Raw genomic sequence first — 27,798 nt, 5'->3', positions numbered from 1 at the left:
TGGCGGCCAAGAAAACCAGCATCTGGGCTTTATCACAAACATCATTTTTTTCATCCAGTTCTGGCGCTGAAACAGCAGGAAGCCGTGGACGCAGCGCTCTAACTGTGGCTGTATAACAAACTTCATGCATCAGGACTCCAGCCGGTCTGCTGACGGCCTGAGACGTCTGTTTAAAAAGCTCCTGTTACATCAAACCAGGAGAGAAAACTTTTCTCCACATCAAGAGAAATAAGATTCTTTTTAAGTCAGAGCCACAGCAGGGAGGTTGGAACAGACTCCTGTCCTGTTAATGTAATATTTATTTCTATCTCAACTTCTAAACCTTTCTTGGAGACTTCCAGTATCTTTTAAACGTGCTCCAGTTTTCTGAAAATCCACATTTGTGTTTGTTTTCAAATCCCTGCTGATAACCTATCTTGTTATTCTTGTATGACGGTTGAAATCCCTCCTGCCTACGTGGGAAACCTTTAACCAAGATAACAAACACCGCGGTGAAGCCGGAGCAGGAACCGGCCCCTGAGACGTTCTGGCCTCTCATCCGACTCGCCGTGATCTGTGTGAAAATCTGCCTGTTGCTGTGACTCCTGCCAGACAGCGCTGAGGGTAAAATCCAGGGGAACTGAGGCTGGATGCAGAAGGTAATTACATCCCTCTACAGATTCCTGTTGGGTCTGATTTTTATCCAACTTCTATGTTTCACATTATCAACCACATGTTAACATAAGAAAAAGAAAACTGGATGATATTTCTAGATTAGCCACACGCCTGTCACCTCTTAGAGCGATATCTGTGTTATTGCGTGTTATTGCTAAGTGTGGCCATGCTTCTAATACCACAGGGAGAGCTGCAATAACTCCACACAGCATATCTCTAATTAGACTCAATTTAACTTTTAGCAAAAGTTTCCCAGTTTAAACAACAAACCAGAACAAATTAATTAATCAGGAAGCTTCACAATAAAAAGATTATCTCAAAAGATGTTGGCATGTTTAGTAAATGAAATGCTGCAAACTCTCAATTTTCCATCCATTTTAATTCCAGGTTGTGAGGCAACAAATCAATAAAAAAGCCTAAGGGTGGTGAATACTTTTAGCAAGGACCCGTATGTTCACTGTCACGACTCACAAATGGTAAGTTTGATTATCTTCCTGCATACCAATAAAATTGGAGAGATCTTGTTAAATAGTTTTTCACAATTGTTCAGTTAAATCCAATTAAATCTTTCTTGATAAAAATATGTAAATGGGAGTTGGATAATTTTTGTAAAATTCATAAAGAAAGAATTCTTCTTCTGTTTTTGGGACTGTTGCTACACTAGAATCTTTTGAAAAGATATGACAAACTTCTTCTGTTGAAGAAATTTTAACAGAACTTTTCTGTTTGGAATGTGGGAAAATTATCTTAATAATGCAGACCTTATATATATATATATATATATATATATATATATATATATATATATATATATATATATATATATATATATATAAGATAAGATAAGATTAATTGATCTTACAGTGGATAAATTCACATGTCACATCGGCTCAATAATCAAAAGAAGGTGCCAAAAGGAGGAGGAAAAGGTGCATGATGTATATACAGTGTGTCCACATATATACATTGGATCAAAAAAAAAAAAAAAAAAAAAGGAAATAAAGTGAATACCATAGTCACACCTACAAATTTTAACTACAAAAGCCCAATTTCCAGATTGTATTATCTACAATTAACATAGAGCCTTTACAATCAAGTATGAACGCCAAAGCCATTGAGATTATTTCAACCCTTGAACACCAGTTTGATTTTAACGTTATAATATTTATTTTCTATTGCCCATAGATAATGTAGCTATGTATATACTGTGTATTTTGTGGGTTAAAATAAAGTAAAACAAAACAAAAAAAAGAAAAAATGATTTCCTGCGTGCTATCCATGGAATAAAAAAAACTTATCCTGGTCGAAACAAAACGCATCACACTTTTAGTTGTTTATATGTTCTCCTTCGTTTGTCTCAGTTTTAAAGTGAACATATTACGGAGGGACAACCAAGGAACAACACCTTTCACAGGGCTAGATTAGCCTCATTAGCGCCATTCTCCGATGCAATTTATACGTCCGAGGCGACGCGAACGCAGCATATTCCTCCCTCTTTGACGTTCTCGCGAGATATCCCGAGAGGATGAGTTGAGGGAACATGGCGGCGCCGTCTAATTTGCTGAAGGTAGGAGCCTCTATTCAGTTACCCGTAGCTGTCAGTTCTGTGGCGCAGCGCAGGTGTTTGGGTCTGACGGCACCGAACCGCCCACAGAACCGGGACACGGCCGCGCTGTTCGGGTCTGGCTTTAGCGGGCAGGAGGCTAGTCTCATCCGGCTAACATTAGCCGCTTGTCAGAGATATGGCTGCTAAACACAGGAGCTACAGCGGCGCTAACTGTGGAGACAGAGGCAGAAACAACGGGAGCCGATGAGGCCCAGAACCGGTGAATGAATGGAAGGCGGACTGTTGGTTCCGACTCGGTTTAAAACGCCCGCAGCCCTCCTCAGCTGTCAGCCAGCTGCTCCTCCATGGAGGTGGGTCCTCTGCCCCCACGGAGGAGCAGCACCGCCCGGCCTCTCCCGTCTCTCCGTGCCCTGAAGGAGGCATCTCCCCACGGATGGAGCAGCTGTCAGCCTGGCCAACATGGCTCCGTAAAGCCAGCCAGCAGCCAGCAGGGCTGAACTAAACATTTCATCTGGTTAAACACCTTGGAAATAACACTAAGCTTATGTTTGGGTGCTAAAATAATAAAATAAAAGCGTAATTCTGGGTCTATTTCTGCTCCTCTGTTTACATTGAAACCTGAGAATAGTTCTGACCCAATCCTGGACTTGCAGTTGAACGTTTTTTAGCTAAAAAGGCACATTTATTATTCTATAGCAGCATATATTTACTACTGAAAATTAACAATGAGAAATCTCTATATGAGTAAAATTCTGATATGGACCCCAAAAATATTAAAAACGTATTTTAAATGATGATTTTTCAACCTTTTAACGGGCTAAACCAGCACTGATCTGCCAGCAGATGTTTGGCTTATAGCTACGAAATATTAACTTGGCTGTGTGGAAAAGTTCCTCTTCAAACTGGCTCTTTAGTAGCGCGCTGTGTTGCGTAGAAAGCAGCGGCGTTTTCCTCATATTAGGGCTGACAAATAATCATGTTTCCAGTATAAACTCAATTTTAAAACACAATTTCCAACTTTTAATTATGTTTAAGGTGGATTTGCTCCACATGGAAGGGCAGAGAGCTGCAGCAGAGAGATAATCTAGTTCTATTTGTTTTAGAGTTTATATAATCAGACTTTTTAGCAGAAACCTTAAGGAATCTCACCACAACATTAAGTAGCGGTCAAACTGTTTAATACATAGACTGGTTTGTTGGTTTCACTTTAGGTTCAACAAGGATCGACGTCCAGCTCAACAAGTTATTTCCTTCAATAATAAGATACTCATTATTAAAAACAGCTAATTTTTTTGTTTTTAATGGTTCTTCTTTACAAACATCTTTTATATAGCGGCCATTTCTGCTGCTTGTTGTTAATGCAGAGAAAAGGTTAATTTAGTCAGATTTAGGTTTTTTGCAGACTCACACAGCCCCCCCCTCCCTGTTTTATTGTGAGGCCGCTGCTGCAGCAAGAATCACTCAGAAGTGCAGCGTTGCTGAACGTCTCGCTGTAGCCGTCCACCTGACTGCTGTCGGGTCAGAGGAGAACGACGAGGAGGTCCAGGTTCAGGTTCAGGTTACCGCAGAGCGCATTCACACCTGGATTGGACCTTCTGGACACCAGCAGAACAGGTGAAGGTGTCGGGTCCGAGCTTAGAAGCACGTCGTCCTTCATCCCGGAGCGTTTTCCTCTGTAGAAGAGATGGATCCCAGTCTGGCATGACACAGAGAGATGTGTTGTAAAACGCGTCTGTAGCCTAAATAATGAGTCGGTCTGGATGGAAATGTGCTGCTGGCTGAACAACCGAGGCTCTAAACTTCAGGCCAAACATTAATAGTCTCTATTTCTGCAGCTCTGCCGTGACACAAGCTTCACATAACTAAATCAAATCTGGATAAACTTGAATCTTTTGGCCTTTTTGTGGGTTTCACTGCAGCTGCTGCAGTCATGGCGGTTTTATGGTTCACAAAGACAACAAAGTGGAGAGCTAGACGGTTTTTAAGGAGCCGACCTGCTGTTTTTAATCATCTACCATCCATAGATAGAAACATTTTCAGACTCAGAGTCCAGCTAATGATAAGGAACCAGGCCACGGCGTAACGACACGTCTGCAGTCATCATCAACAGTTCAGCCGTGGCTTCACTGAGTCGCTGATCCGGTTCTCAGGTTGATTCAGGCGACATATAAACTGATAGCTTTGGGTTCTGGACACGGCTGCAGAGAAGCGACTCCTGCTGGGCAAACGTTTCACCTCTTCAGACGTTTTTCTGCTCTGACCTCCGCTGTGCAGCAGAGATTCGTCCGTTATCTGCTGCACAAAGAGAGATTTCTGCCTCATCAGAACAGAACGGGAGAACGTCTGCTGAGCGTAAAACACGAGACGCTGATCTCATCATCGTCTGTCAGATCGTCTGCATTAAGAGATTTAAGTTTTACTGACACCATTGATGCTGTCTGACAGTTTGAATTCTGGGAAATAGGATTTATTTGTCCTCTTCAGGTCGACAGATTATAACAGCCCCGCTTACAGGCGCAGGATTATATATCAGGATAAAAAACACAACATCATCCGCATACGATGCAAAAAGGGAACTAAATTAAGTAAAATATTCCTGAAATGAATATTTGTTCTTGATCTGAGCAGGTAAATAAGATTATCTGCCAATGGAATGAGTATTATTACTCCTAAAATTACATAATTAGACATGATGCAGCTGATGATAATGGAGATGAGTTGTTCCTGTTTTAAATGCAGAAATCTGATTCCATTTGCAGATAATTTAAACTTGCTCTTAAAGACAAATACACTAATTTCAAGAACATTTTACTACCTTTTAGTTCCGTTTTTGCAGTGTAGATCATATATTCTCTGCTGATTCTCATGCTTTCACATTTTAGAACCGGTTCTGTTGTGAACAGACGGTGTTTTGGGTTCTGAGGCGTTCTGCTCGGTTACTAAAGTATCAAAAGAAGCTGTGGACGGACACGGGAGAATATCACTGACCTGGTGTCCGCTTGTCCTCTGCTTCCAGAACAAAGGCTCCCTCCAGTTTGAGGACAAATGGGACCTGATGCGGCCCATCGTGCTGAAGCTGCTGCGGCAGGAGGCCGTCACCAAGCAGCAGTGGTTTGACCTCTTCTCGTGAGTTTCTCCGCCGCCTGTCTTCTCGGCGCCTGGAGGCGCAGGGTGACGTGTCTCCTTGTCTCTGCAGAGACGTCCACGCTGTCTGCCTGTGGGATGACAAAGGTCCCGCCAAGATCCACCAGGCCCTCAAAGAGGACATCTTAGATTTCATCAAACAAGCCCAAGCAGTAAGAAGAAGCATGTTTGTTATTTTTTTAATGTTTGCACAGATTATGACGGTTTTCTGAGGCGGCTACAAATAAAATCTTAAAAGTGCGGCAGGCGTTTGTTCTCGGGCCGCGTCACTCTGATGCGTGTGAATAGAATCCAGTGGAACCGGTTGTCTTCTGAAGTTTAGAGAACCCATCAGGCGGGTCAGGGAGGAGGTTCTGGGTCAGGTTCTACAAGAACATCCAGAGTTCTGATCATCATGTGGACCACCTGCAGACCTACCAGGACATGGACGTTGTTTTATGAAAGTTTTATTCAGATTCGGAAGAGATCGGCGACACACAAATAAACACATAAACACTGTTTCTATTAGGATAATAGTGCCCATATTTATTATCCCCCACAGAATACAGCAACACAAAACAGCAAGCTCTTCACACACGCAAAGTAGCATTGCTTTCAGACAAGCGTGATGTTCCACCCCTTACCATGGAACAGAACTGGGATGCCGGTCAGTCCGGTAAGAGCACAATCCATGCGGCCGGGCGTCCAACTCGGACCCACGGTAGACTTCTCCCCTTTATATACTTATAAACAAAGGCCAAGTGTGGAGAAAGAATGGCCACCTCTCCCTCCACAGCCGCCCTGTTTGCCAAAACATGTTTCCAAAACAGAAACCGTTCCCAGCGTCTCAGCAGTGTGTGAAGCAAAATAATATGAGAGAAATAGCGCAAATCAGTGTGTGAAGCACAACACAATTCTAGTTTCACATGAAATCAGTCTTTCCCACAACACATTGTCATAGGTTCCCACCACAAGTTAAAACAAGTTATAGCAAAATAACACGTGTGGTTAAACAAAATAACAGGCGGAATTCAGAGCATGAGCATATATGTTGCTCTTAGTTTATGTGAACTCAAAAAACAAGTTATATAACTGAGCAGGTTTTCCCATAATGCATTGTTAAAGAGCAAAAAGAATTTAATATATCAGACGTCCACCTGGACTGACAGCCTGGACCAGGAGAGCATTGATCAGAGAAGCAAGAGGACCATGGTGGCTCTGGAGGAGCTGCAGAGATCAGCTGCTCAGGAGGATCTGTCCACAGGAAAGCTGTCAGTGGTTCTCTCCACCAATCTAACGAAGAGTGGCAAGCAGAAAGCCATTGTTAAAAGAAAGGCAGAAGATGTCCCGGAACCGTGTAGGAGACCCAGTAAACATGAGGGAGAAGGTTCTCCGATCAGACGAGACCAGAACCAGAGCTTTGGAGAACTCATGGAAAGCCCTGTGGACGAAAACGAACACCCTGAACCCTCCATCCCCACGCTGAGACACGGCAGTGGCAGCATCATGCTGGGGGGGGGGGGGGGGGGGGGATTGCTGGGGGGGATGAAAAGTTACTGAGGAGGTCCCCATACTGCCTGGTCCATCCTCAAAGGTACCACCACCTAACCAGGCCATGGACCCGTTACAGCCGGGCCGCTCTGTCATGGTTCTGGTGGGAAAGTGACCCAGCCCCCTGACAAAGGTTCCTGAGGTCTAGATGGGGCTCATTAAGTAACGTTTAATCTTCATGCATGAAGGATTAAAGCTGATGCAGAAGTGAATGATGGGTCCGGTTAAAGGTGCACTGCATGGCTGCACCTTTAACTGCACCTTTAAAGGTGCTCCGCATGGTTGCACCTTTAACATAACCTTTAACTGCACCTTTAAAGGTGCACTGCATGGCTGCACCTTTAACTGCTGGTGCTGATCCTTTACTTTCTCTCGTGTGTTCGTGGCCTTTTTCCCAGCGGGTCCTGAGTCACCAGGACGACACGGCGCTGCTGAAGGCCTACATCGTGGAGTGGAGGAAGTTCTTCACGCAGTGCGACATCCTGCCCAAGCCCTTCTGCCAGCTGGAGATCACGCTGATGGGCAAGCAGGGGAGCAACAAGAAGTCCAGCGTGGAGGACAGCATCGTCCGGAAGGTGCCGACCCAGCTCACATCCGGGCTTCGGGACGAACCAGCGATTGTTTTGTGATTTATCGTGTTCTCTTCGTGGTTCCTGCAGCTCATGCTGGACACGTGGAACGAGTCCATCTTCTCCAACATCAAGAACCGGCTTCAGGACAGCGCCATGAAGCTGGTCCACGCCGAGAGGCTGGGGGAGGCCTTCGACTCCCAGCTGGTCATCGGGGTGCGAGAGTCCTACGGTGAGAGGCTAACCGCTTCTTTTCTCAGCTGCTGGGGAATCTTCTCCACCTCTGCTGTAGTTTTTCTCCTTTGTTGAATTTCTGCTAATAATAAACTTTAAATCCTAAAGGTTCATCACAATAAATTAGAGTATCAGCGGTTAATTTATCTCAGAAATGTGGTTTATTATATAGATCCTTTCTACGCTGATGATGAGAGATTTGACGCCAGCTGCAGGCTGCTTACTCCAGTTTTTCCTTCCACTCAACTTTCTGTTAGTACGCTGGGATTATATCTGAGCATATAGAAATCATAATGATCGATATTGATATTTATCAACAAATTCAAAACATTTATTTTAAGTGCAGTCCTGGCCATTTTATGCTGTTGCTTAGCAACCCTTTTTTTTTAGATACAGATACAAACACTGAATTCAAACCCAACCCTTTATTTAACCAACTTTTTACCAAAACTGCAACTTTTTAAAAAACAAAAAAGAACGTGAACTCTTTGAAGGGGGCGGAGCTTCCTGGGTCTGCATTGTGATTGGCTGGGAGATGTAATGATGTAATATTATCCTACATGGCTAGAATGCAAAAAGAAGGAAATCTGTTATTCTACTGAACTTTTTATTGAGTCTTTTTTCTTTCTCTTCATTATACGTCTATCGATCAATGAATATTGTTATTGAATTATCATCCAGCCCTAATGTTTGTTTGTTTGTGTCCAAAAAGGATTGTCACCATGGTAACGCACGGTGACAATAAACAATCTTTCAATCTTAAACCAGAATCCATAAAATTACCAGAAATTAACACACAAACAAGTTATTCTATGCATGTTCATCTTTTTAAACTAAAATGCTGCAGTAAATTAACTTTCTGATGATATTATTGTTGAATAAATACAGTAGTGGCTTGCCATACTTGTCATTATGTGAGCGTGGGGCTTGCTATAGACCCTGAACCCCTCCAGTGCTGCTCTGTGGCTCCTGGGCGGCTGATGGGAATCGGGTCGGTTGTTGCAGCGGTTCTGTGCGACCCACTTCACGCCGTTCCTGCTGTTCTCCGTGTTCCGGCGCCGCTGGCGGTACCGTCTGGGTCTAAGCCCGTCTCCCTGTTTCTGGGTTTGTTCTGTGAGCAGTGAACCTGTGCTCCAACCCGGAGGACAAGCTGCAGATCTACCGGGACAACTTTGAGAAGGCCTACATGGACTCCACAGAGAGGTTCTACAGAACCCAGGCGCCGTCGTACCTCCAGCAGAACGGCGTCCAGAACTTCATGAAATACGTGAGTCCATCACCGACAACAGCAGAAAACCACGGCTGGGTTCCTCCTGGTTCTGGTTTCCTTTAGTCTCATCAAACGGGTCTTATTATCAGAACCAGAGGGGGAAAAGGTTGTTTTAGATGTCTACTGAGGGAACCTGGTTCTGGTTCTGGTTCTGTAACTGGCTGTCAAACTTCCAGGCGGATTCAAAGCTGAGAGAAGAGGAGAAACGCGCTCTGAGGTACCTGGAGACGAGGCGCGACTGCAACTCCGTCCAGGCTGTGAGTTTTCCTTGTGTGAGGTTCTGGTTCCGGTACCTGAATGATGCGGTTCTATCAGAACCTTCCCGCCGTGTTCTGCTGTCTTCCCAGCTGATGGAGTGCTGCGTGAACGCTTTGGTGACGTCGTTCAAGGAGACCATCTTAGCCGAGTGTCCGGGGATGATCAAACGAAACGAGACCGACAGTGAGTCCAGAACCCACGTGACCCGTCACGTTCAGGACCAGAACCTCCGAGGAGATCAGAACCTTTCGTTGCAGACTTTGGGTTTTAGCAGCAAAGCTGCTGAAGCCACAAATTCAGCAACATCTCTGGTTCTGGTTCTCAGAAATGCCTTAAATAAGAGACGTTTGAGGTTCTGATCGGCTCTGGAAACTGACCCGGTCCGTTTTCTCTGAACCGCAGGGCTACACCTGATGTTCTCCCTGATGGACAAAGTTCCCAGCGGCATCGACCCGATGCTGAAGGACCTGGAGGACCACATCATGAGCGCCGGCCTGGCCGACATGGTGGCTTCGGCCGAGACCATCACCTCTGTGAGCGCCTCACTCAGAACCGGGCCCTGCAGAATCTTACGGTTCCCTGCGGTCCGGTTGGCTGATCGGTCAGCTCCTCCATCGGGTCCATCCCTCCACGCTTTGTAAACGTTCCGTCTCCCTCAGAACCCGATTAGAACGAGCCGGTTCATGTGGCTCTTTAGTTGATCTGCTTCCTGGTTCTGAGGAGCGTTTTAAAACGGGTTCGTCTGCGTTTCAGAACCAACAGGTCCAAAGGAAGCAGAACAGAATAACATCTCAAATAATCTATAATTTACCCTGAAAAATAGAATAAACATTAATATTAGCCTTAAAGTTCTAATCACTGCTGCAGACGAGAATGTGGATCCGGTTCTAATTGGACCGGCGCCGCTAGGCAGCACCGAGCTGCACCAGGGATGCTAAACGTTATTTAATATTTATTTATAACAAAAAGCTTTGTTAATCGTCTGGTTCTCCTCACCGCGCTCTCTCACGTTTGCATGGATTAATTTTACGAACTGCATTCATGTTGAACCAGAACCTTCATGGACCTGAAGGTTCTGCTCCCCTGGTCTCAGTTAAAGGTCCGACTGAGGAACGAGGAAATGAATGTGTTCAGCACCAAAGCGCTGTCCCTTTAAACAGCTACTGTGATGCGTTTACGGACTGAGAAGAAGTTGGAATTTTCAGCTTTGATGCATTTAATGAACAGAAAAGATTTGTCTGTGTTTGACCTGCGGGTTCTGGGTCGGCGCTGATCCAGAGGAGCTTTTCGGGTCTGGAAACCGGCCAACATCAGAACTTAATGTTTTCAGAGACTTTATTTTAAAAAGATTAAAGCATTTAAGATTTATTGGGTTGTGTTGATTTATCTAAAAATACATTTTTGCCTTTAGAAAAACTCTCATCTGAGAAATAAAATGTTCTGTTAGTCGGTCTTAGGGTGGAGGCGGGCAACCTTAGCCCTGAGGTCCGGGTGTCTCTGGTCCAAATCCCTGACGGCAGGTTCTGCCAGAACCTTCTGATGTTCCTGCAGGGACCAGAGAGAAAACTAACCGTCACGTAACAAACTGGAGCCGCGCTTTCTGCTGGACCCAGTTACATCCAGTCGCCGGTTGGCAGGGGACCGGTTCCGTCCCTCCAGAACAGAACGTGTTCTATAACACCGGTTCCGTCGCAGCAGAACAGAACTTGTTCTATAACACCGGTTCTCTGCCGCAGAACAGAACTTGTTCTATAACACCGGTTCTCTGCTGCAGAACAGAACTTGTTCTATAACACCGGTTCCGTCGCTGCAGAACAGAACGTGTTCTATAACACCGGTTCTCTGCTGCAGAACAGAACGTGTTCTATAACACCGGTTCTCTGCTGCAGAACAGAACCCGTTCTATAACACCGGTTCCGTCGCAGCAGAACAGAACCCGTTCTATAACACCGGTTCCGTCGCAGCAGAACAGAACTTGTTCTAAAACACCGGTTCCGTCGCTGCAGAACAGAACTTGTTCTAAAACACCGGTTCCGTCGCAGCAGAACAGAACGTGTTCTATAACACCGGTTCTCTGCTGCAGAACAGAACTTGTTCTAAAACACCGGTTCCGTCGCAGCAGAACAGAACGTGTTCTATAACACCGGTTCTCTGCTGCAGAACAGAACTTGTTCTATAACACTGGTTCTGTCGCTGCAGAACAGAACTTGTTCTAAAACACCGGTTCCGTCGCAGCAGAACAGAACGTGTTCTATAACACCGGTTCTCTGCTGCAGGACTCAGAGAAGTACGTGGAGCAGCTGCTGACCCTGTTTAACCGCTTCAGTCGGCTGGTGAAGGAGGCGTTTCAGGACGACCCGCGCTTCCTCACCGCCAGAGACAAGGTGGGTTCTGGTTCTGGTTCTGGTTCTGCCGAGCCTTTAAATCCAGACCGTGAACTATTTGTCCTTTTTAACCCTTTTCTCTTCTCCAGGCCTATAAAGCCGTAGTTAATGATGCAACCATATTTAAACTAGAGCTTCCCATGAAACAGAAAGGGTAAGTGGACCTCTGGGTTTGAGGTTCTGCTTTTTGTTCTGATCCGGAGCGGCGCTGATGTCTGACTGACTTCATGCCTACAGGGTGGGGATGAAAACCCAGCCAGAGTCCAAGTGTCCAGAGCTGCTGGCCAACTACTGCGACATGCTGCTGAGGAAGACGCCGCTGAGCAAGAAGCTCACCTCCGAGGAGATCGAGGCCAAACTAAAGGAAGTGGTTAGTCCTCCGTGTTCCTGCAGAACCGCACTAAAGTATTCACACCCTGCTGGTTCCGTTCAGTTTGTCCTGTTGCAAACAAAACCTTCAGGAAATCTCAGGTGATCCATAGAAAGAAAATATTCAGAGAAAAATCTGCAGACTCTCTTTCCTCTGAGACCCTTAATTCAATAAAATTTTATTTATATAGCTTAAATTAACATCACATCATCATCAAGGTTCTTTCCAAAGTCAGACTCCATCAGATCCTCCAGGTTGGTGAGAAAGTTTCCTCTCTAAGGAAACCCAGCAGGTTGCATCAAGTCTCTCCAAGCAGCATTCACTCCTCCTGAAAGAGCGTAGAGCCACAGTGGACAGTCGTCTGCATTGTTGATGGCTTTGCAGCAATCCCTCATACTGAGCATGCATGAAGCGACAGTGGAGAGGAAAACTCCCCTTTAACAGGGAGGAGAACCTCCAGCAGAACCAGAACCAGGCTCAGTGTGAACATCTGCCTCCACCCACTGGGGCTTAGAGAAGACAGAGCAGAGACACAGAAAGCACAGAAGCTCACATTGACCCAGGAGTACTTTCTATGTTAGAGAAGACAGAGCAGAGACACAGAAAGCTCAGAAGCTCACATTGACCCAGGAGTACTTTCTATGGTAGATGGTAATAGAGGATGATCTGCCTCCCCTGATGATGTCACAGCTAACAGAACGCCAGACCAGGTGTACCTTCTATGAAGAGAAAAATGAAAGAGAACAAAAAGTTAAAAGTTGAAATAACGACAAACAATGCAGAGTGGAGAGCAGTAGGAGAACTCAGCAGAGTGAGAGAAATAGACCCTGATGTCCTCCAGCAGCCTAAGCCTATAGCAGCATAACTATAGAGGTAGCTCAGGGTAACATGAGCCACTCTGACTAGAAGCTTTGTCACAAAGGAAAGTTTTAAGATTAGTCTTAAAAGTAGACGGGGTGTCTGCCTCACGGACCAAAACTGGGAGTTGGTTCCACAGGAGAGGAGCCTGATAGCTAAAGGATCTGCCTCCCATTCTACTTTTACAGACTCTAGGAACCACCAGCTTCATGGAGACCAGGGAACCCAGCAGACGGGTCAGGGAGGAAGTTCTGGTCAGGTTCTACAGCAACATCCCTACTTAATGACCCGTTTTTCCTTCTGTAGCTCCTGGTTCTGAAGTACGTCCAGAACAAAGACGTGTTCATGCGGTACCACAAGGCCCACCTGACCCGTCGCCTCATCCTGGACATCTCAGCCGACAGCGAGATCGAGGAGAACATGGTGGAGTGGCTGCGGGTAACACTCTCTTGATACGCGGCGCCTGGTTCTGATGCCACCGGTTCTGATGCCACCGGTTCTGAGCCCGGCTGCGGACCCGCTGACTTCATCGTCTCTCTCTCCACAGGAAGTGGGGATGCCTGCGGACTACGTCAACAAGCTGGCCCGCATGTTCCAGGACATCAAAGTGTCCGAGGATCTCAACCAGTCGTTCAAGGAAATGCACAAACACAACAAGCTGGCCCTGCCAGGTAAGACCAGAACCAGAACCAGAACCAGTTCTGCACATTATCAGTCTGGTTCTGCTCCCATTGAAACTGTTCAGGGAAAGGAGGGACAATCAGCAGAACTCTGAGCTGATTGGCCAATCACAATGTCAGATTACAGCACAAGCAGGTCAGCTGGTCAAGGCGTTTCTTCTTCTTCTTCTTCTTCTTTCAAAGTTTAAATCGTGGATTCTGACCAATCAGAAGTCTGAGTTCAGGGCTGCTTCCCTCTAAGGACGCAGCGCAGCAACTAAGGCCTCCTTCACCAATCCCTCCTAGACTCCTTTAAATGTCCTTTGTCCTGATTTGAAGGACGGTCCGCTGTTCATCACTAGTCCCGTCCCATGATGCATTGCGGGTCAAACAGAAACAGCGATGGTGGAGGGGAGGAAAAGCTGTGAATAAAGTTGGATTTATTTCACTTTCTGTGACATAAAAGTAACAAAACGTTTTTTAGGCGAGAAGAACGCCTCTCTGCCGGCTTCCTGCTGTGAACAATAATTCAGATATGTAACATTGGCTAGATTATTATTATTATTATTATTATTATTATTATTATTATTATTATTATTATTATTATTATTATTATTATTATTATATACAGATAAACTGATTCAAGCTTAGCTCTCAAACTTATGGTTTAAAGTTGGAAAACATTTCACAAAGTCACACAGATGGTAATTGTCATCAACATAGAGTTAAACGTTTGGCTGATTAATGAATTAAAAACATAATAAAAGACGATAAATTAACGTTTTAAATAAAAGGTTGTGGGTGATAATGAGTAGAGGGAAAAATAAAAACGATTACGCTGAGGCCGGTGGAGGCTGGACCGGCCCAGTTCCAGTGAAGTTCCAGTGAAGTGGCCTGAAGGGGGCGCTAAAAGCTGCAGGATTAAGCAGAAATGAACATATTTGCGGTGTCAGGAAAAACTATTATTCAGCTTATTTGTTTGCTTGGAGGGATTTGATCTTCCTTCCAGTTCTCAGACGTTCACATAGGTTCTGCCATGGATGAGGAGCTTTTATCCTTCCTGAGGCATCGCCTGCATATTATCCTCCAGCTTTAGGAGTTCCTCCATCTCTCTGTGGGCTGCAGTGGAGATGCAGGATGTTAGGATGTTCTTGATGGAGCAGAAAGCTCATCGTGAAGAACAGTCGCTGGAGCTCCTTCTGCACGGTTCCTGATGGTCCACATGAGGAAATGTGCAGCCGGGATAATAATGGCTTCAATAATCCATAAACTACGAGGAAATGTGCAACAATATGATAAATCTTTGCAGAATTTTTATTGTTATTGACGGCTCTGAGGTTTAGAGCCTCCATCTGTGAGCCTCTCCATGTGTCCCTGAAGCTTGGTGGTGGTGGTGAGCTGAGACGTGGTGTTTGCTTCCCTGCAGCGGACTCGGTCAACATCAAGATCCTGAACGCCGGGGCGTGGTCCAGGAGCAGCGAGAAGGTGTTTGTGTCTCTGCCCACCGAGCTGGAGGACCTGATCCCTGAGGTGGAAGACTTCTACAAGAAGAACCACAGCGGCAGGAAGCTCCACTGGCATCACCTCATGTCCAACGGCATCGTGAGTCCCCCCCCCCCCCCCCCCCCCCCCCCGCAGTCAAAGAGCCGGCACCAACCGGGCCGCTGCTCCTGGTTCAGAGGTTCTGTTACTTTTGCTGAGGGTCAAGCTTAAATCAAACTACACTGTATTCACTCCCCATCCAGATAATGGAAACTAGGTATTCTAGCCATTTTTCAATTCAGCTTTATTTATAAAGCACCAATTCACATCATATCATCTCAAGGTTCTTTCCAAAGTCAGACTCCATCAGATCCTCCAGGTTGGTGAGAAAGTTTCCTCTCTAAGGAAACCCAGCAGGTTGCATCAAGTCTCTCCAAGCAGCATTCACTCCTCCTGAAAGAGCGTAGAGCCACAGTGGACAGTCGTCTGCATTGTTGATGGCTTTGCAGCAATCCCTCATACTGAGCATGCATAAAGCGACAGTGGAGAGGAAAACTCCCCTTTAACAGGGAGGAGAACCTCCAGCAGAACCAGAACCAGGCTCAGTGTGAACGCTCATCTGCCTCCACCCACTGGGGCTTAGAGAAGACAGAGCAGAGACACAGAAAGCTCAGAAGCTCACATTGACCCAGGAGTACTTTCTATGTTAGAGAAGACAGAGCAGAGACACAGAAAGCTCAGAAGCTCACATTGACCCAGGAGTACTTTCTATGTTAGAGAAGACAGAGCAGAGACACAGAAAGCTCAGAAGCTCACATTGACCCAGGAGCTGCTCATCATTCGGCACCTTCTATGGTCTCTCCTCCAGATAACCTTTAAGAACGAGGTGGGCCAGTACGACCTGGAGGTGACGACGTTCCAGCTGGCCGTGCTGTTCGCCTGGAACCAGCGGCCGAGGGAACGGATCAGCTTCGAGAACCTGAAGCTCGCCACGGAGCTGCCCGACGCCGAGCTGCGGCGAACTCTCTGGGTAAAGAGCCTGAAGCTCCTCTGAGCTCCGCACGGTCAGAACCCGGCCCGGTTCGGGTCCGCTAACTGGGTTCTGGTCTCCTTCCAGTCTCTGGTGGCGTTCCCCAAGCTCAAGCGTCAGGTTCTGTCGTACGACCCGGCGGTGTCTTCGCCCAAAGACTTCGCCGAAGGAACCTTGTTCTACGTCAACCAGGAGTTCTCTCTAATGTAAGAACCTTAAAGTGCATGATTGGATCGGGTAGCTGACCGAGCAGCCGAGTGGATCGAGGTGCAGCACAGAACCAGAAAGGTCCAACTATAAAATAAAGTAAATTAGCTGATAATTTAAACGAACAGGGAATCACACTGCAAAAACGGAACTAAAAATAAGTCAAATTTTCTTGAAATTAGTGCATTTGTCCTTAATTTGAGGAGATAAATATGATTATCTGCCAATGGAATGAGCATTTTGACACCGGAAATAAGATAATTAGATATACTGCACCTGAAATAAGACGATAGAGATGAGTTGTTCCAAATATAAGTGCTAGAATCTCATTCCATTGGCAAACCGTCTTATTTACATGCTCAATTCAAGGACAAATCCAAAAAATCTGACTTATTTTTAGTTTCCTTTTTTGCAGTGCAAATAACTGTTTTACGGGTAAAATAAAGTAAAAAGTTAAGGAACACAGAGTTTCCCATTGGCTGAGGATTTACTTACTCAGGGTGCTTGCGCAAGTCTTGAAAGTCTTAATAAGTATGGAATTTTAAAACACTGTTTTCCAGACCTTGAAAAGTCTTGAATTTTGTGTAAAAGTCTTAATAAAGTATGGGAAAAAAATGTATGGTAGAATTTTCCAGTATGCTCAAAGGCATTGTGAAATGAGAAATAGGAAGGTAGGCTATAAAACTATAATTTCACTAACTGGTCACGTTCTGTATTAGCCTAATGGAATCAAACACTTGTTTGATGTGAAATTCATGTACTTGTGATTTTCATGTTTTTAAACGTTTTAATCAGTAAAAGCATAATTTACTGTGAATAATGCATTTGTTAATTTTTATAGGCTAGTATTCAATGAACATTTCTAATAAACAGTTTGTACAATCTCAACCAATGAAGTAGGCACACAAGTATACAAGTACATAAAGTTAAGGTCTTGGGGAAAAAAATATCAGTTTGAAAAAAGTCTGGAAAAAGTCTGGAATTTTAATTTGGAAAAAGTTACTGTTACTGCTGGAAGCTATTTGGGTTTGTTTTTTTACCTCAGAGTGTCCATCTGTCTGTTAGTCCTATCTCGATTTATCAATCAAACAATTCAACCAATCAAACCAACAAGAAAAAGAACGTGTTACTGAGGGGGTTCTGACCCGGTTCTGACCCGGTTCCACCTCCGTGTTCCCAGAAAAAACTCCAAGGTCCAGAAGCGAGGGAAGATCAACCTGATTGGCCGTCTGCAGCTGACCACGGAGCGCATGAGGGAGGAGGAGAACGAAGGCATCGTGCAGCTCCGGATCCTCAGAACCCAGGTACGCCGCCGCCGCCGCCGCCGGCCGGGCCCGCGGCACCAGAACCGCCGGCCCGTGTGACTTACCGTGCCGTGCCGCCCGCAGGAGGCCATCATCCAGATCATGAAGATGAGGAAGCGCATCAACAACGCGCAGCTGCAGACGGAGCTGGTGGAGATCCTGAAGAACATGTTCCTGCCGCAGAAGAAGATGATCAAGGAGCAGATCGAGTGGCTCATCGACCACAAGTACATCAAGCGTGACGAGACCGACATCAACACCTTCATCTACATGGCGTAGCGCCGCCGACCCGCCGGGCCGGGCCGGGCCCGACCGACACCAGAACTTTCTGCTCCGCCGACAGGAGCCGTCTCTGAGCGGGGAGCCTGCAGCTGTCCGGCCGGGTCGGTTCCGCCGCGTTCTGAATGCCGGGTCGCCACAACCTCTACAGACGCTCCCGGTTCCGGATCGCACGACGTGGGCGGGCCAGAACCTGCAGAACCTTCTGCGGTCCGACCCAGATCCAGACCACTTGAACTTGAAACGCCGCCATGTTTCCTCAGATGTGATGCTGCTACGCAACCCGGCCGTCCCGGTTCTGACCCGACTCCTCCGGTTCAGAACAGCTGATCCGACTCATCCGTCCGGGTCATTCCCAGCGTTTAATGAACACAGACCCTGACCCGGCCCCGGGTACCAGGGACCAGAACCTGAGGCCCGCGAGTCAGAACCTCTGTCTTTGTCTGCCTGCGGACCCAGAACTCCAGAACCCAGGGTGACCCAAACATGGAGCTGCTGGTCTGGCAGCAGGAACCTGGTTCTGATTCTTCTCGTTAAATCAGAAAACCCTGAATCAGTCGGCGCCGGTCCGGTTAGACGCTTATTTCTGCTGGTTCTGGTGCATTCAGAGAAAGTTGAGCCCATTAAGCCCAGAAAGTGTTCTGTAGAGCCGGACTCAGTTCCGGGTCTGGGTTCCGTCTGCAGGAGTTCTGCTGCAGGATTAACAGAAACGGATGTAAAAAATATTTAATTTGTGTTACTGAGACGCATCAGCGCTGGTTCTGGACCAGAATGATGGAAACGGATCGGGTTTCACATCCGGTGCCGGCGGCACATCGCTGAACTGGGTTTGTAATCGGGTCAAATATGGCCGCCACGCCTCCAGCATGCAGAAATAAACCGATTTATTCAGACGGTACCGCTGGTACCGCTCAGCTCCTGGTAGCCAGGAAATCCTGCTGGGTCACTGCCAGAACCGGGCTCTGAGGGAAACGGAACCAAGCGTTACGTTGTGGGTTTAAACAGTAAAGGATCGTTCTACGGTTCTGCAGCAGAAAAAACCCGTTTGGTTCTGCAGGGTTCTGGCAGCCATTTAGAATTTGATCCAAATCTGGACTTTCCGGTACAACTCGAACGCACCAGAACCTTCTTGATTTCAGTTATTTAGAATCAGCTTTAATCCTAATTTATTCTAGATTATCTGCATTAATTAACGCCGTTAAAACAGGAAATCAGGATCGTTTGGAGATGAAAATAAAACATTGAGGAGCATCAGAACCGCCGGTTTCTGCTGGACCAGTTTGTCCTGACGGGTCCAAACGTCCCGGACTTGAAGGTTTAATATTAATCCCGCGGATCAACACAGTACCCGGGGCGGAGCGTTGGGGGTTCGGGTTTGGGACAGAACCCTGGGCTGCTGGAGTCCAGGGAGAAGGGGTCAGAGGTCAGTATTACAGAACAGTAGAGAAGTCTGAGCTGTGGGGGGTTTTAATGTGAGATGTGAATAAATAAATAAACAGCACCTTATTATGACGTGTGGTACAGGTGTGTCTTTGGACCCTTCAGCTCATTTATTCATTCAGTGTCTGCTGACCTAAATCTGCGCCTTTAAAGATGATCACATAAGCGCCGTTAGACTGAAAGATTTGCTGCTGCTGCTTACGGCGCCGTGGGGAAACCGAGGACCGTCGACCACGGACCCCGAAAAGAGGATTAAAGGGTTTGTGAAACGGCAGCCATTTTGTCAGGGAGTGTGTGATGCACACAAAAAGAGAAATTATAATTGTTTTAAAACAGACTGGAGGGAAAACCTGTTTCCTTGATGAAATTGATGAAATCCGGTGCAGTAACCGTGTTTTACCAGCAGGTGGAGACAGGCGGCGTCTCCCTGGTGTTTTCAGCTTTATCTGCTGTCCATGGATCCAGAACATTATATAGCTCAGTGCTTTATATACGTAGACGCGTCATTGGGCGGGTTCTGCCTATGCTGCGATGCGTCAGAGCGTCCGCCATGTTGAATAAGGCAAATCTGCAGTTACTCAGTCACTTAAAGAGTATCAGAGGGACTCTGAATATACTTTTTATTCGTAGTATTTTTGTTTTTGTAATATTACAAGTTTATTTTCGTATCCCTTTAGCTTCATTCTCCTGAATTTATTCTCGTAAAGAATAAAAATAATTAAAATAATCTAACCTGGCCCTATTACTCCAGGAGTGAAATAATTCTGCAAACTGTGACTATTCTGGAAATGTTTCCTCATAAATTCTCATAATATGACGTTTTTCTCATAACATTATCACTTTTGTGGTTTTTACTTTATTGACCTAGGACTTTTTTTCTCATATTATTAAATATACCTCTCTAATACTCCCCCAAAAAGTCTGTTCCTAAAGGTTCACATGTGACACGGTTTTATGAAATAATGAAGACCACAATGTTTAGATTTAACAAATTGATCCTTATCTTCATAACACACACACATATATATATATATATATATATATATATAGCCTGTGTTGCCACTCTGCAGCTTTAGTGTGTCCAGTTTTGCAACATGGCGCAGCCTTAGTTTATAGAAGGCAGATACAAGTAGTGAAATCAGCCAGAATACATTTCTATGCAGCACAGGAATGAGGCATCTTCTCTGATCCACGTTCACAATGACAGAACTTTACTGTTTTCTGCCACATACAATATGGCGGTGACGTTGACGTGCGAACCTGCGTGTCTACGTATAAGATGTCTGTGGTCAATCCATCGCAGAAATCTTTTATCCAATCAGAGTAATTATTGTAAAACCTCCATTCACCAACCAGCCAATCAGAACCCTGCACCAAGAGGCAGAAGGTACAGAACAAAACGGGCACATCAGAAAGCAAATGGCTGAATATATTGAAAATATAGTCTGAAAATATTCAGTCAAGCAAAGAAATATGGAGACATTGCATATTTTTTGGTAAATTTGTTTTTTTTTTTTGAGGGACTAAGTGATGTGTGTAAATATTTAATGATTTCACGGTAGATTTTCAGACAAAGGCTCATAATACGATTCCAGGATGTTAATTTTGGGATTTTATTTCTTCCAGATGCTGAGAGCTGATCCAGTCTCTGGATTTTTGTAATTGAATGGAAATCTGAAAGAAACATTTGTTTCTTTCTTTTAATATTTTCACATCTTAGTTTACACTTTTCGATAAAGATTCTGAATTATCATATTGCAGCTTTAGAAACTCTGTTTAATTTATATTGCCTGTCCATGAACACCTTTTGCTGGGTGTCATATTAAAGGTGAAACATTTTTAACCATGAAGGAGTTTAAAATAATTCATGTCTCGTCTTTCTCCACAGAGGTGGACATTAATATCTGGCAAACTTAGATTAACACCAGTATTGTAGTTTTTTAGTGTAGCTGTGGAGAGAGCGCCTCGTTTCCACCGTGCATGGGGGAGGAGGTGTGATGCTGTGGGCCTGGCTCTCCTCCACATGGACCTCAGGAGGTTTCAGAGAGAAGTCCTGACTGACTAATTAACACGGACGCGCTGTAGCAGACAGAAAACCAGCCTTCCTGTGAGATCATCAGTTTATTATCTGAAGCAGAGAAAGCAGAGGAGCAAGAATGTTGCAGAAGATTAACTAAGGGTTACAGATTCTACACAAAGTGTTGCAAAGCTTCTTTTGAACATCTGGACCCAGATTTGGATTCACCAGCAGAAGATTTCCAGCGACTGGGCTCACATGGGGAACAGCAGATGACCGCTGAAGGTGCAGAGGTGGTTCTCGTTGTCGAAGACGACGTATTTGGGCCACAGACGGACAAAGACGACGTCTCCGGCCTTCAGGAGCAGCGTGGCGGCGTTGGAGGCGCTGCTAAAGCTGGTGCTGGAGCCGTCTTCCTCGCCCTCCAGCGCGGTGAAAACCCGCTGGTTGTTCTTCACCAGGGCCACCGCCGTTTGCTTCTTGCTTTGGACTCCGATGTACCACTCAAAGCGGTAAGCTCCTGCCACCGGGGCGGTAAAGATACCTGCAGCACGAGCAGAAAAGCCTCCAGTTTGGCTACGACAGCGTGAACAGCAGCTGCCGCGTTGTGTCTGTTGTTACCTGTGTGCGAGTTGTAGGCGTCTCCGACGTTTGTGATGACGTGTCTGAAGACCAGGCCGACGAAGGTGGCGTATGGTCCGATAGAGCCGGAACCTTCAGCCAACAAAGAGGCTGAAAAGGCCACTTTTTGGGCTGAAAAGGAGCAGAAACATTCCTGTTCAGGTCATTCTGCTTCTCTTTGCTCTAAAAACCAGGATTAAAAGCTGTGAGCCCGGTTTGGCTGCATCACCTGTGTCAGGTACCCAGATTTACTCCTCTCTAATCTGTGATCTGGAAACAGAAAGCGTTGCTCACCTTTGTTCTCTCTTTCCAGAGAGGAGACTTTCTGCTTCAGAGCTTCCAGGTCAGCAGACATCCAATTGTCCGAGTCCGCCGGCATCATGGAAACAGGCAGGAGGAGGAGGAGGAACGGCAGGAAAACCAGGGCGACCTTCATCCTGACGCTTAAACGCTGCAGCTGAGTCGGCTGCAGACCGGAGGGAGATTTAAACACTGGCTGGAGTAAAGAGGAGGCGCTCCTGATGGAGGTCACCTCCTCCTGGGACTCACGCCACAGCAGTTTGGTTCATTCTACCACGGCTGGTGGTGACATTCATGGAGGAAATGTGTTGCAAGAACAGAGTTGGCCAAAGAGCGTGATAAGTCCACTTTAGGGCTGGACTTGGTGGATGATGGTCTTCAGCTCACAGCGTTTCACTTCCCTAAAGTCAAAGCAGCTGATTTACGGCATGGCAGGTTTCTTTCTAAAGAACTTTTCAGTAACAAAGTGCTGAACATGCAAAACCGAGCAGATTGCAGTGAAAGAGCAGCAGGTCAAGATATCAGACGAGCCGGACTCAAACGTCAACGTTAACAGTCGAAGATAATCCTAAATAAACGTGTTTTTAATCTTGATTTAAAGAAACTCAGGCTTTCAGCACTTTTCTGGGAGTTTGTTCCAGATCAGTGGAGCATAGGAACTAAATGCTGCTTCTCCATGTCTGGTTCTGGTTCTGGTTCTGCAGAGCAGGCTGGAGCCAGAAGACCTGATTGGTCTGGAGGGTTGATGCCCTGATAACAAGTCTGTGATGGATTTAGGTGCTAATTCAGGGATTTATAGACTAACAGAAGGATTTTAAAGTCTATTCTCTGAGATCCAAGGAGACGCAATCCTAAGGCCACTAAAACGGATCCCCTCAACACCTTGGCTGCGCCTAGAAATTCTGTCCATAAAAGTTATGAACAGAATCGGTGACAAAGGGCAACCTTGGCGGAGTCCAACTCTCACCGGAAACGAGTCCGACTTACTGCCGGCAATGCGGACCAGACTCTGACACCGGTCGTACAGAGACCTGACAGCCTTATTAAAGGGTCCGGTACTCCATACTCCCGGAGTACCCCCCCACAGGATCCCTCGGGGGACACGGTCGAATGCCTTCTCCAGATCCACAAAGCACATGTAGACTGGTTAAACTCCCATGCCCCCTCCAGAATCCTGCTGAGGGTATAGAGCTGGTCCGGTGTTCCACGGCCAGGACGAAAACCACACTGCTCTTCCTGAATCCGAGATTCGACTATCCGACGGACCCTCCTTTCCAGAACCCCTGAATAGACCTTACCAGGGAGGCTTAAGAGTGTGATTCCTCTGTAGTTGGAACACACCCTCCAGTCCCCCTTTTTAAATAGGGGGACCACCACCCCAGTCTGCCAATCCAGGGGAACTGCCCCCGATGTCCACGCAATGTTGCAGAGCCGCGTTAACCAACACAGCCCCACAACATCCAGAGCCTTAAGGTACTCAGGGCGAATCTCATCCACCCCCGGGGCCTTGCCACCGAGGAGCTTTTTAACAACCTCGGCAACCTCAGCACCAGAGATGGGAGAACCTGACCCAGAGTCCTCAGGCTCTGCTTCCTCAATGGAAGACGTGTTGGTGGGATTAAGGAGGTCTTCGAAGTATTCCGCCCACCGACGCACGACGTCCCGAGTCGAGGTCAGCAGCACACCACCCCCACTGTAAACAGTGTTGGTACTGCACTGCTTCCCCCTCCTGAGACGCCGGATGGTGGACCAGAATCGCTTCGAAGCCGTACGGAAGTCTTTCTCCATGGCCTCTCCGAACTCTTCCCACGCCCGAGTTTTTGCCTCGGCGACCAGCCGAGCCGCCTGCCGCTTCGACTGCCGGTACACATCAGCTGAGGTCCAACAGAACCAGCACTGTGGTTCCTCCACAGTCTGTATTTCTATGGATGTCGTCAAACACCTTGATCAGGGCGGTCTCTGTACTGTGGTGAGGAAACCTGACTGGAAAACATCAAAGCGGCTGGTCGTTGTTAAGAAGGTGTTTCATTGTTGAAATACAACTTTTTCTATAATCTTACTGATAAAGGGGAGGTTTGAGATGGGCCTGTAGTTCTGGAGTAGAAGTTTGTCTAAATTGTTCTTTTTCAGCAGTGGTTTGATAATTGCTGTTTTTAGGGACTAAGCTTTTGGAGTTTATTTGGCTGAATTGGGACATTTTGTCAGGATAAGTTCCAGCTGAATACGGCTTTGGTTCTAGAGTTGGTGTGGATGTACAAAGTGATCCTCTGATCTTTAGGATTTTTTCAGTAAAGAAGTTAGCAAATTCATTGCAGGCCCTGGTGGAGTGGAGTTCTGAAGCCACGGACACAGGAGGATTTGTTAACCTGTCGACTGTGGCAAATAAGACACGAGAGTTATTAATGTTTTTCTTAATGATCTCAGAGAAGAAAGATTCTCTTGCATTTTTCAATTGTAAGTTATATCTGTAAAGTCTCTCTTTATAGATGTCATAGTGAACCTGGAGTCTATTTTTTCTCCACCTGCGTTCAGCTTTCCGACATTCCCTTTTTTCACCTCTAGCTGCTGGAGCATTTCTCCAAGGAGATTTTTTCTTCCCGTAAAGAACTTTCACTTTAACTGGAGCAATGCAGTCAATGATGTCTGAGACTTTAGACTGAAAGTTATCTACTAGCTCATCTACTGAGTTGCAGCCCAAGGTTGAAGTATCAGAGGAAGCTTGAATAAAAGTTTCTGTGGCATTGTCCTTAAAGGTGCGTTTTCTTACGATGTCCCTTTGGCTAAATGAGTCACTGGAAATGATACATTCAAAGGTAACGGAGAAGTGATCGGATAAGGCAACATCAGTTACATTGACCTGTGAAATGTTTAGACCTTTAGTGATGATTAAGTCTAAAATATGCCCCTGCTTGTGTGTTGGCTGTTTAACATTCTGAGTTAAACCAAAGTTTCTAAGTGTGTCACACAGTTCTTTTGCACTTCTGTCTTCAGGGTTGTCAACGTGAAAGTTGAAGTCTCCAACAATAATTAAACAGTCATAGTCAACACATATCACAAACAGCAGGTCACTGAAATCATTAAAAAACTTTGATGTTGACTTAGGAGGCCTGTAAACATTCAGAAACATAGTTCGTACCGGGCTCTTTACCTGGAGAGCCAGATGTTCGAAAGAGTCAAATTTTCCCAAAAACACCTTTTTACACTTTAGTGAATCATTAAACAATTTTCCTGAGAGATGTAATGTTTAATGAAGTCAGTTTATATGACTTAGTGGCTGATATTTCATCCTCCGCTGAGCCAGAACTTTCTCTCCAGCCTTTTCTGAAGCGTTCGGATCTTCACTTCGGCTCAGAGGAACCTGCAGAACCTGCAGCACGGAGCTCTGAACCTACAGGACCTCTAGAACCAGACCATGCTATCAGTTTATATTGGACATAATTATTCTGATTCCTCCTCAGAAAAGCCAAATAAATACCCCAGTGGTTCTGGTAAATGTCGTCCCAGTGTGAGGTGACTGCAGCCATGTTTTAGTGATGATGACTGGGAGAACGGTTCTGGTTGACCCGGTAAGTGACATGTTGAAGTTCTGCTTTGACCCAACAGTTACATGGAAACACGATTAATCCTCTTCTCTTGTATCTGATGTTTTTTTGCTCTTCTGATTCATCTCTTTTGGAGCCGTGACCATGGTTCTTTGTGGTCTCCACCCTGATCTGCTCAACCACCAAACAGGAAGTTCATGACCTTCAGCTCAGACCTTTATTTTTTTAGCAGAAAGTATCCAGGGCCGCTGGAAACGTTTCTTCCTGGGGAGAACGAGCCTGTTGCTACATTCAGAACATTTAGACCCAAACCTGCAGGTGGGATCATAATTCAGGGAGTAACTGTGTGTATCTGAGTCAGTGGCGTAGCCAGAAAATGCATTTCGGCCGGGCCTAATAAAAAAATGTGTGGGCCAAATAACTTTAGCTGAAAGTAAGTTTATTTATAAGAGGCACGTTTGTGGGTTCACTGTGGAGATGCAGGCTGGGGAGGAGGAGAGAAGACCTTCTCTGTTCCAGAGAACATCCTTCAATTGACGGCAGAAAAACTAAACTACGGAAGCCTGTCAGCGTCAGTTTTTCCTTTTCTGATGAAACGTCCCTCAGTAACAGCCGCCGTTGCTTCATCGACCCAGACGCCCAGGACACAGGAACAGTTTTTTTAAATGAAGGGAAAACTTCTGTTATTAAACACATTATTAGAGTTAACAGTAAAAAAATGAGGAAATTCGGTTGGCCGCATGCGTAAAGTGCTTTAGCTCAGTGGGTTCCGCTGCGTCTTTACGCAGGATCCAGCTGCTGAGTTTTCCTCTGATCTGCTCCTGTAGATTATGCTCCATAAAGGGAACCACAAAGGTTTTTAAAAGTTATCACACCAGGGTTTGTCATCTCAGCCTCCACCCTGACCACACATTATCCACCGTGTTTGCGCAGCGCGTCTCCAAATGCGTAATTACGCCGAAGGCTGAGTTTGAAGCTGTTCTCCGAGCAGATGTTTCATGTTTGGGTTCCAAGAGGACTCAGCTGGACTCCTGCTTTGCCTTTCGCCCACTAACATTAGTCTTACAGGAAATAGCAATATAGGAAATAGCACTTTTATTTATCTACCGTAATCCCAGGTTCTGTAGAGGCGCATCTCTTTAGGCTCTGCGCTTCACTGCGTCTCCCTCTCCTACAGCCTGGATGGCTGTAGAACTAACAGGCTATTAGGGACCTGATGGTCTGATCTCAGCGTCAGGGGCGGTTCTAGACCAAATTTACCAGGGGGGCCAAGGTGGGGCCAATGTTTTTTCACAGGGGCACAGAACAAAAAACAATAAAATGGCAATATTTAACTGTGTAATAATATTAAGTGAGCCACTTGTGGCTCTGGAACTGCAGGTTTCAGAACCCTGATCTAGAAGTTGAAAACTTTGCCCCCAGCTCAATACGGCTAAAGCTAAAAGTGAAACATCTTAAGTTTTAAATTAATTTTAGAGTAAAGCTGTATAGGTAAAAAATAATATTGGTCAAAATGACCAATAAGTTATGGTTTCTTTGCCATTGCAAATAGTTATGAGAAGTTTATTTAACATCATGCTTTTAGTACAGGGGCCATAACAGGGGCCAGGGCCATTTCTGCAGGGGCATGGGCCCCTGTTGGCCCCTGTCTAGAACCGCCCCTGCTCAGCGTCATTTATGTTCAATGAAACCAGGTTGAGGCGCAGAGGGGTTCTCCTCCTCCTCCTCCTCCTCAGGCTGAAGGAGTCTCAGCAGGTTGTGATGTTTCCAGCGTTCAGCTCATTACAGGCGCGTTTCTCTCTGTGCCTCCGGTTTACTGAGAACCAGAGCATGGAGCCGCTGTTCTCATGTCTGAGAGGAGCATAAATTACATTTTATTCTGCTTCGTTTATTTTATGATGGTTTTTATGGTGACAGCCCTACAAAGGAAAGACACTGGTCTGAGAAAACCTGAGAACTTTTAGCGTTTACCTGTAAAAGACCTTTGGTGTCCAGGACTTTTCCTGGGTAAATAAAGCTTAAATAAAAAGTGTCTAAGGCTCAAAGTTCATCCCAAAGAGGCGATAAACGCGTTCAGAC

General features: G+C 45.9%; 2 protein-coding genes across 2 annotated transcripts; one reads left to right on the top strand and one right to left on the bottom strand.

Moving 5' to 3' along the window:
- Positions 1–2,132: 2,132 nt before the first annotated feature.
- LOC105929006 (cullin-5) lies at positions 2,133–19,311 on the top strand. Its single transcript, XM_036142704.1, has 19 exons — positions 2,133–2,221; positions 5,238–5,347; positions 5,418–5,517; positions 7,294–7,470; positions 7,555–7,696; positions 8,820–8,965; positions 9,145–9,225; positions 9,316–9,409; positions 9,629–9,759; positions 11,503–11,610; positions 11,700–11,764; positions 11,848–11,980; positions 13,145–13,276; positions 13,386–13,509; positions 14,924–15,099; positions 15,848–16,009; positions 16,097–16,215; positions 17,397–17,520; positions 17,605–19,311. The coding sequence occupies exons 1-19, from the start codon at positions 2,195–2,197 to the stop codon at positions 17,797–17,799; spliced, it is 2,346 nt and encodes a 781-aa protein (XP_035998597.1). The 5' UTR covers positions 2,133–2,194; the 3' UTR covers positions 17,800–19,311.
- Positions 19,312–21,345: 2,034 nt separating this feature from the next.
- LOC105929024 (caprin-2) lies at positions 21,346–22,458 on the bottom strand. The gene is made up of 3 exons (XM_012866617.3): positions 22,172–22,458; positions 21,878–22,009; positions 21,346–21,800 (listed from the first exon to the last, which is right to left on the bottom strand). The coding sequence occupies exons 1-3, from the start codon at positions 22,311–22,313 to the stop codon at positions 21,511–21,513; spliced, it is 564 nt and encodes a 187-aa protein (XP_012722071.2). The 5' UTR covers positions 22,314–22,458; the 3' UTR covers positions 21,346–21,510.
- Positions 22,459–27,798: the final 5,340 nt, after the last annotated feature.

This window comes from Fundulus heteroclitus, chromosome 11, assembly GCF_011125445.2.
Source record: "Fundulus heteroclitus isolate FHET01 chromosome 11, MU-UCD_Fhet_4.1, whole genome shotgun sequence".
Lineage (NCBI taxonomy): Eukaryota > Metazoa > Chordata > Actinopteri > Cyprinodontiformes > Fundulidae > Fundulus > Fundulus heteroclitus.
Note: the sequence above shows the minus strand (reverse complement) of the source record. Positions and strands in the feature narration are given on the sequence as shown.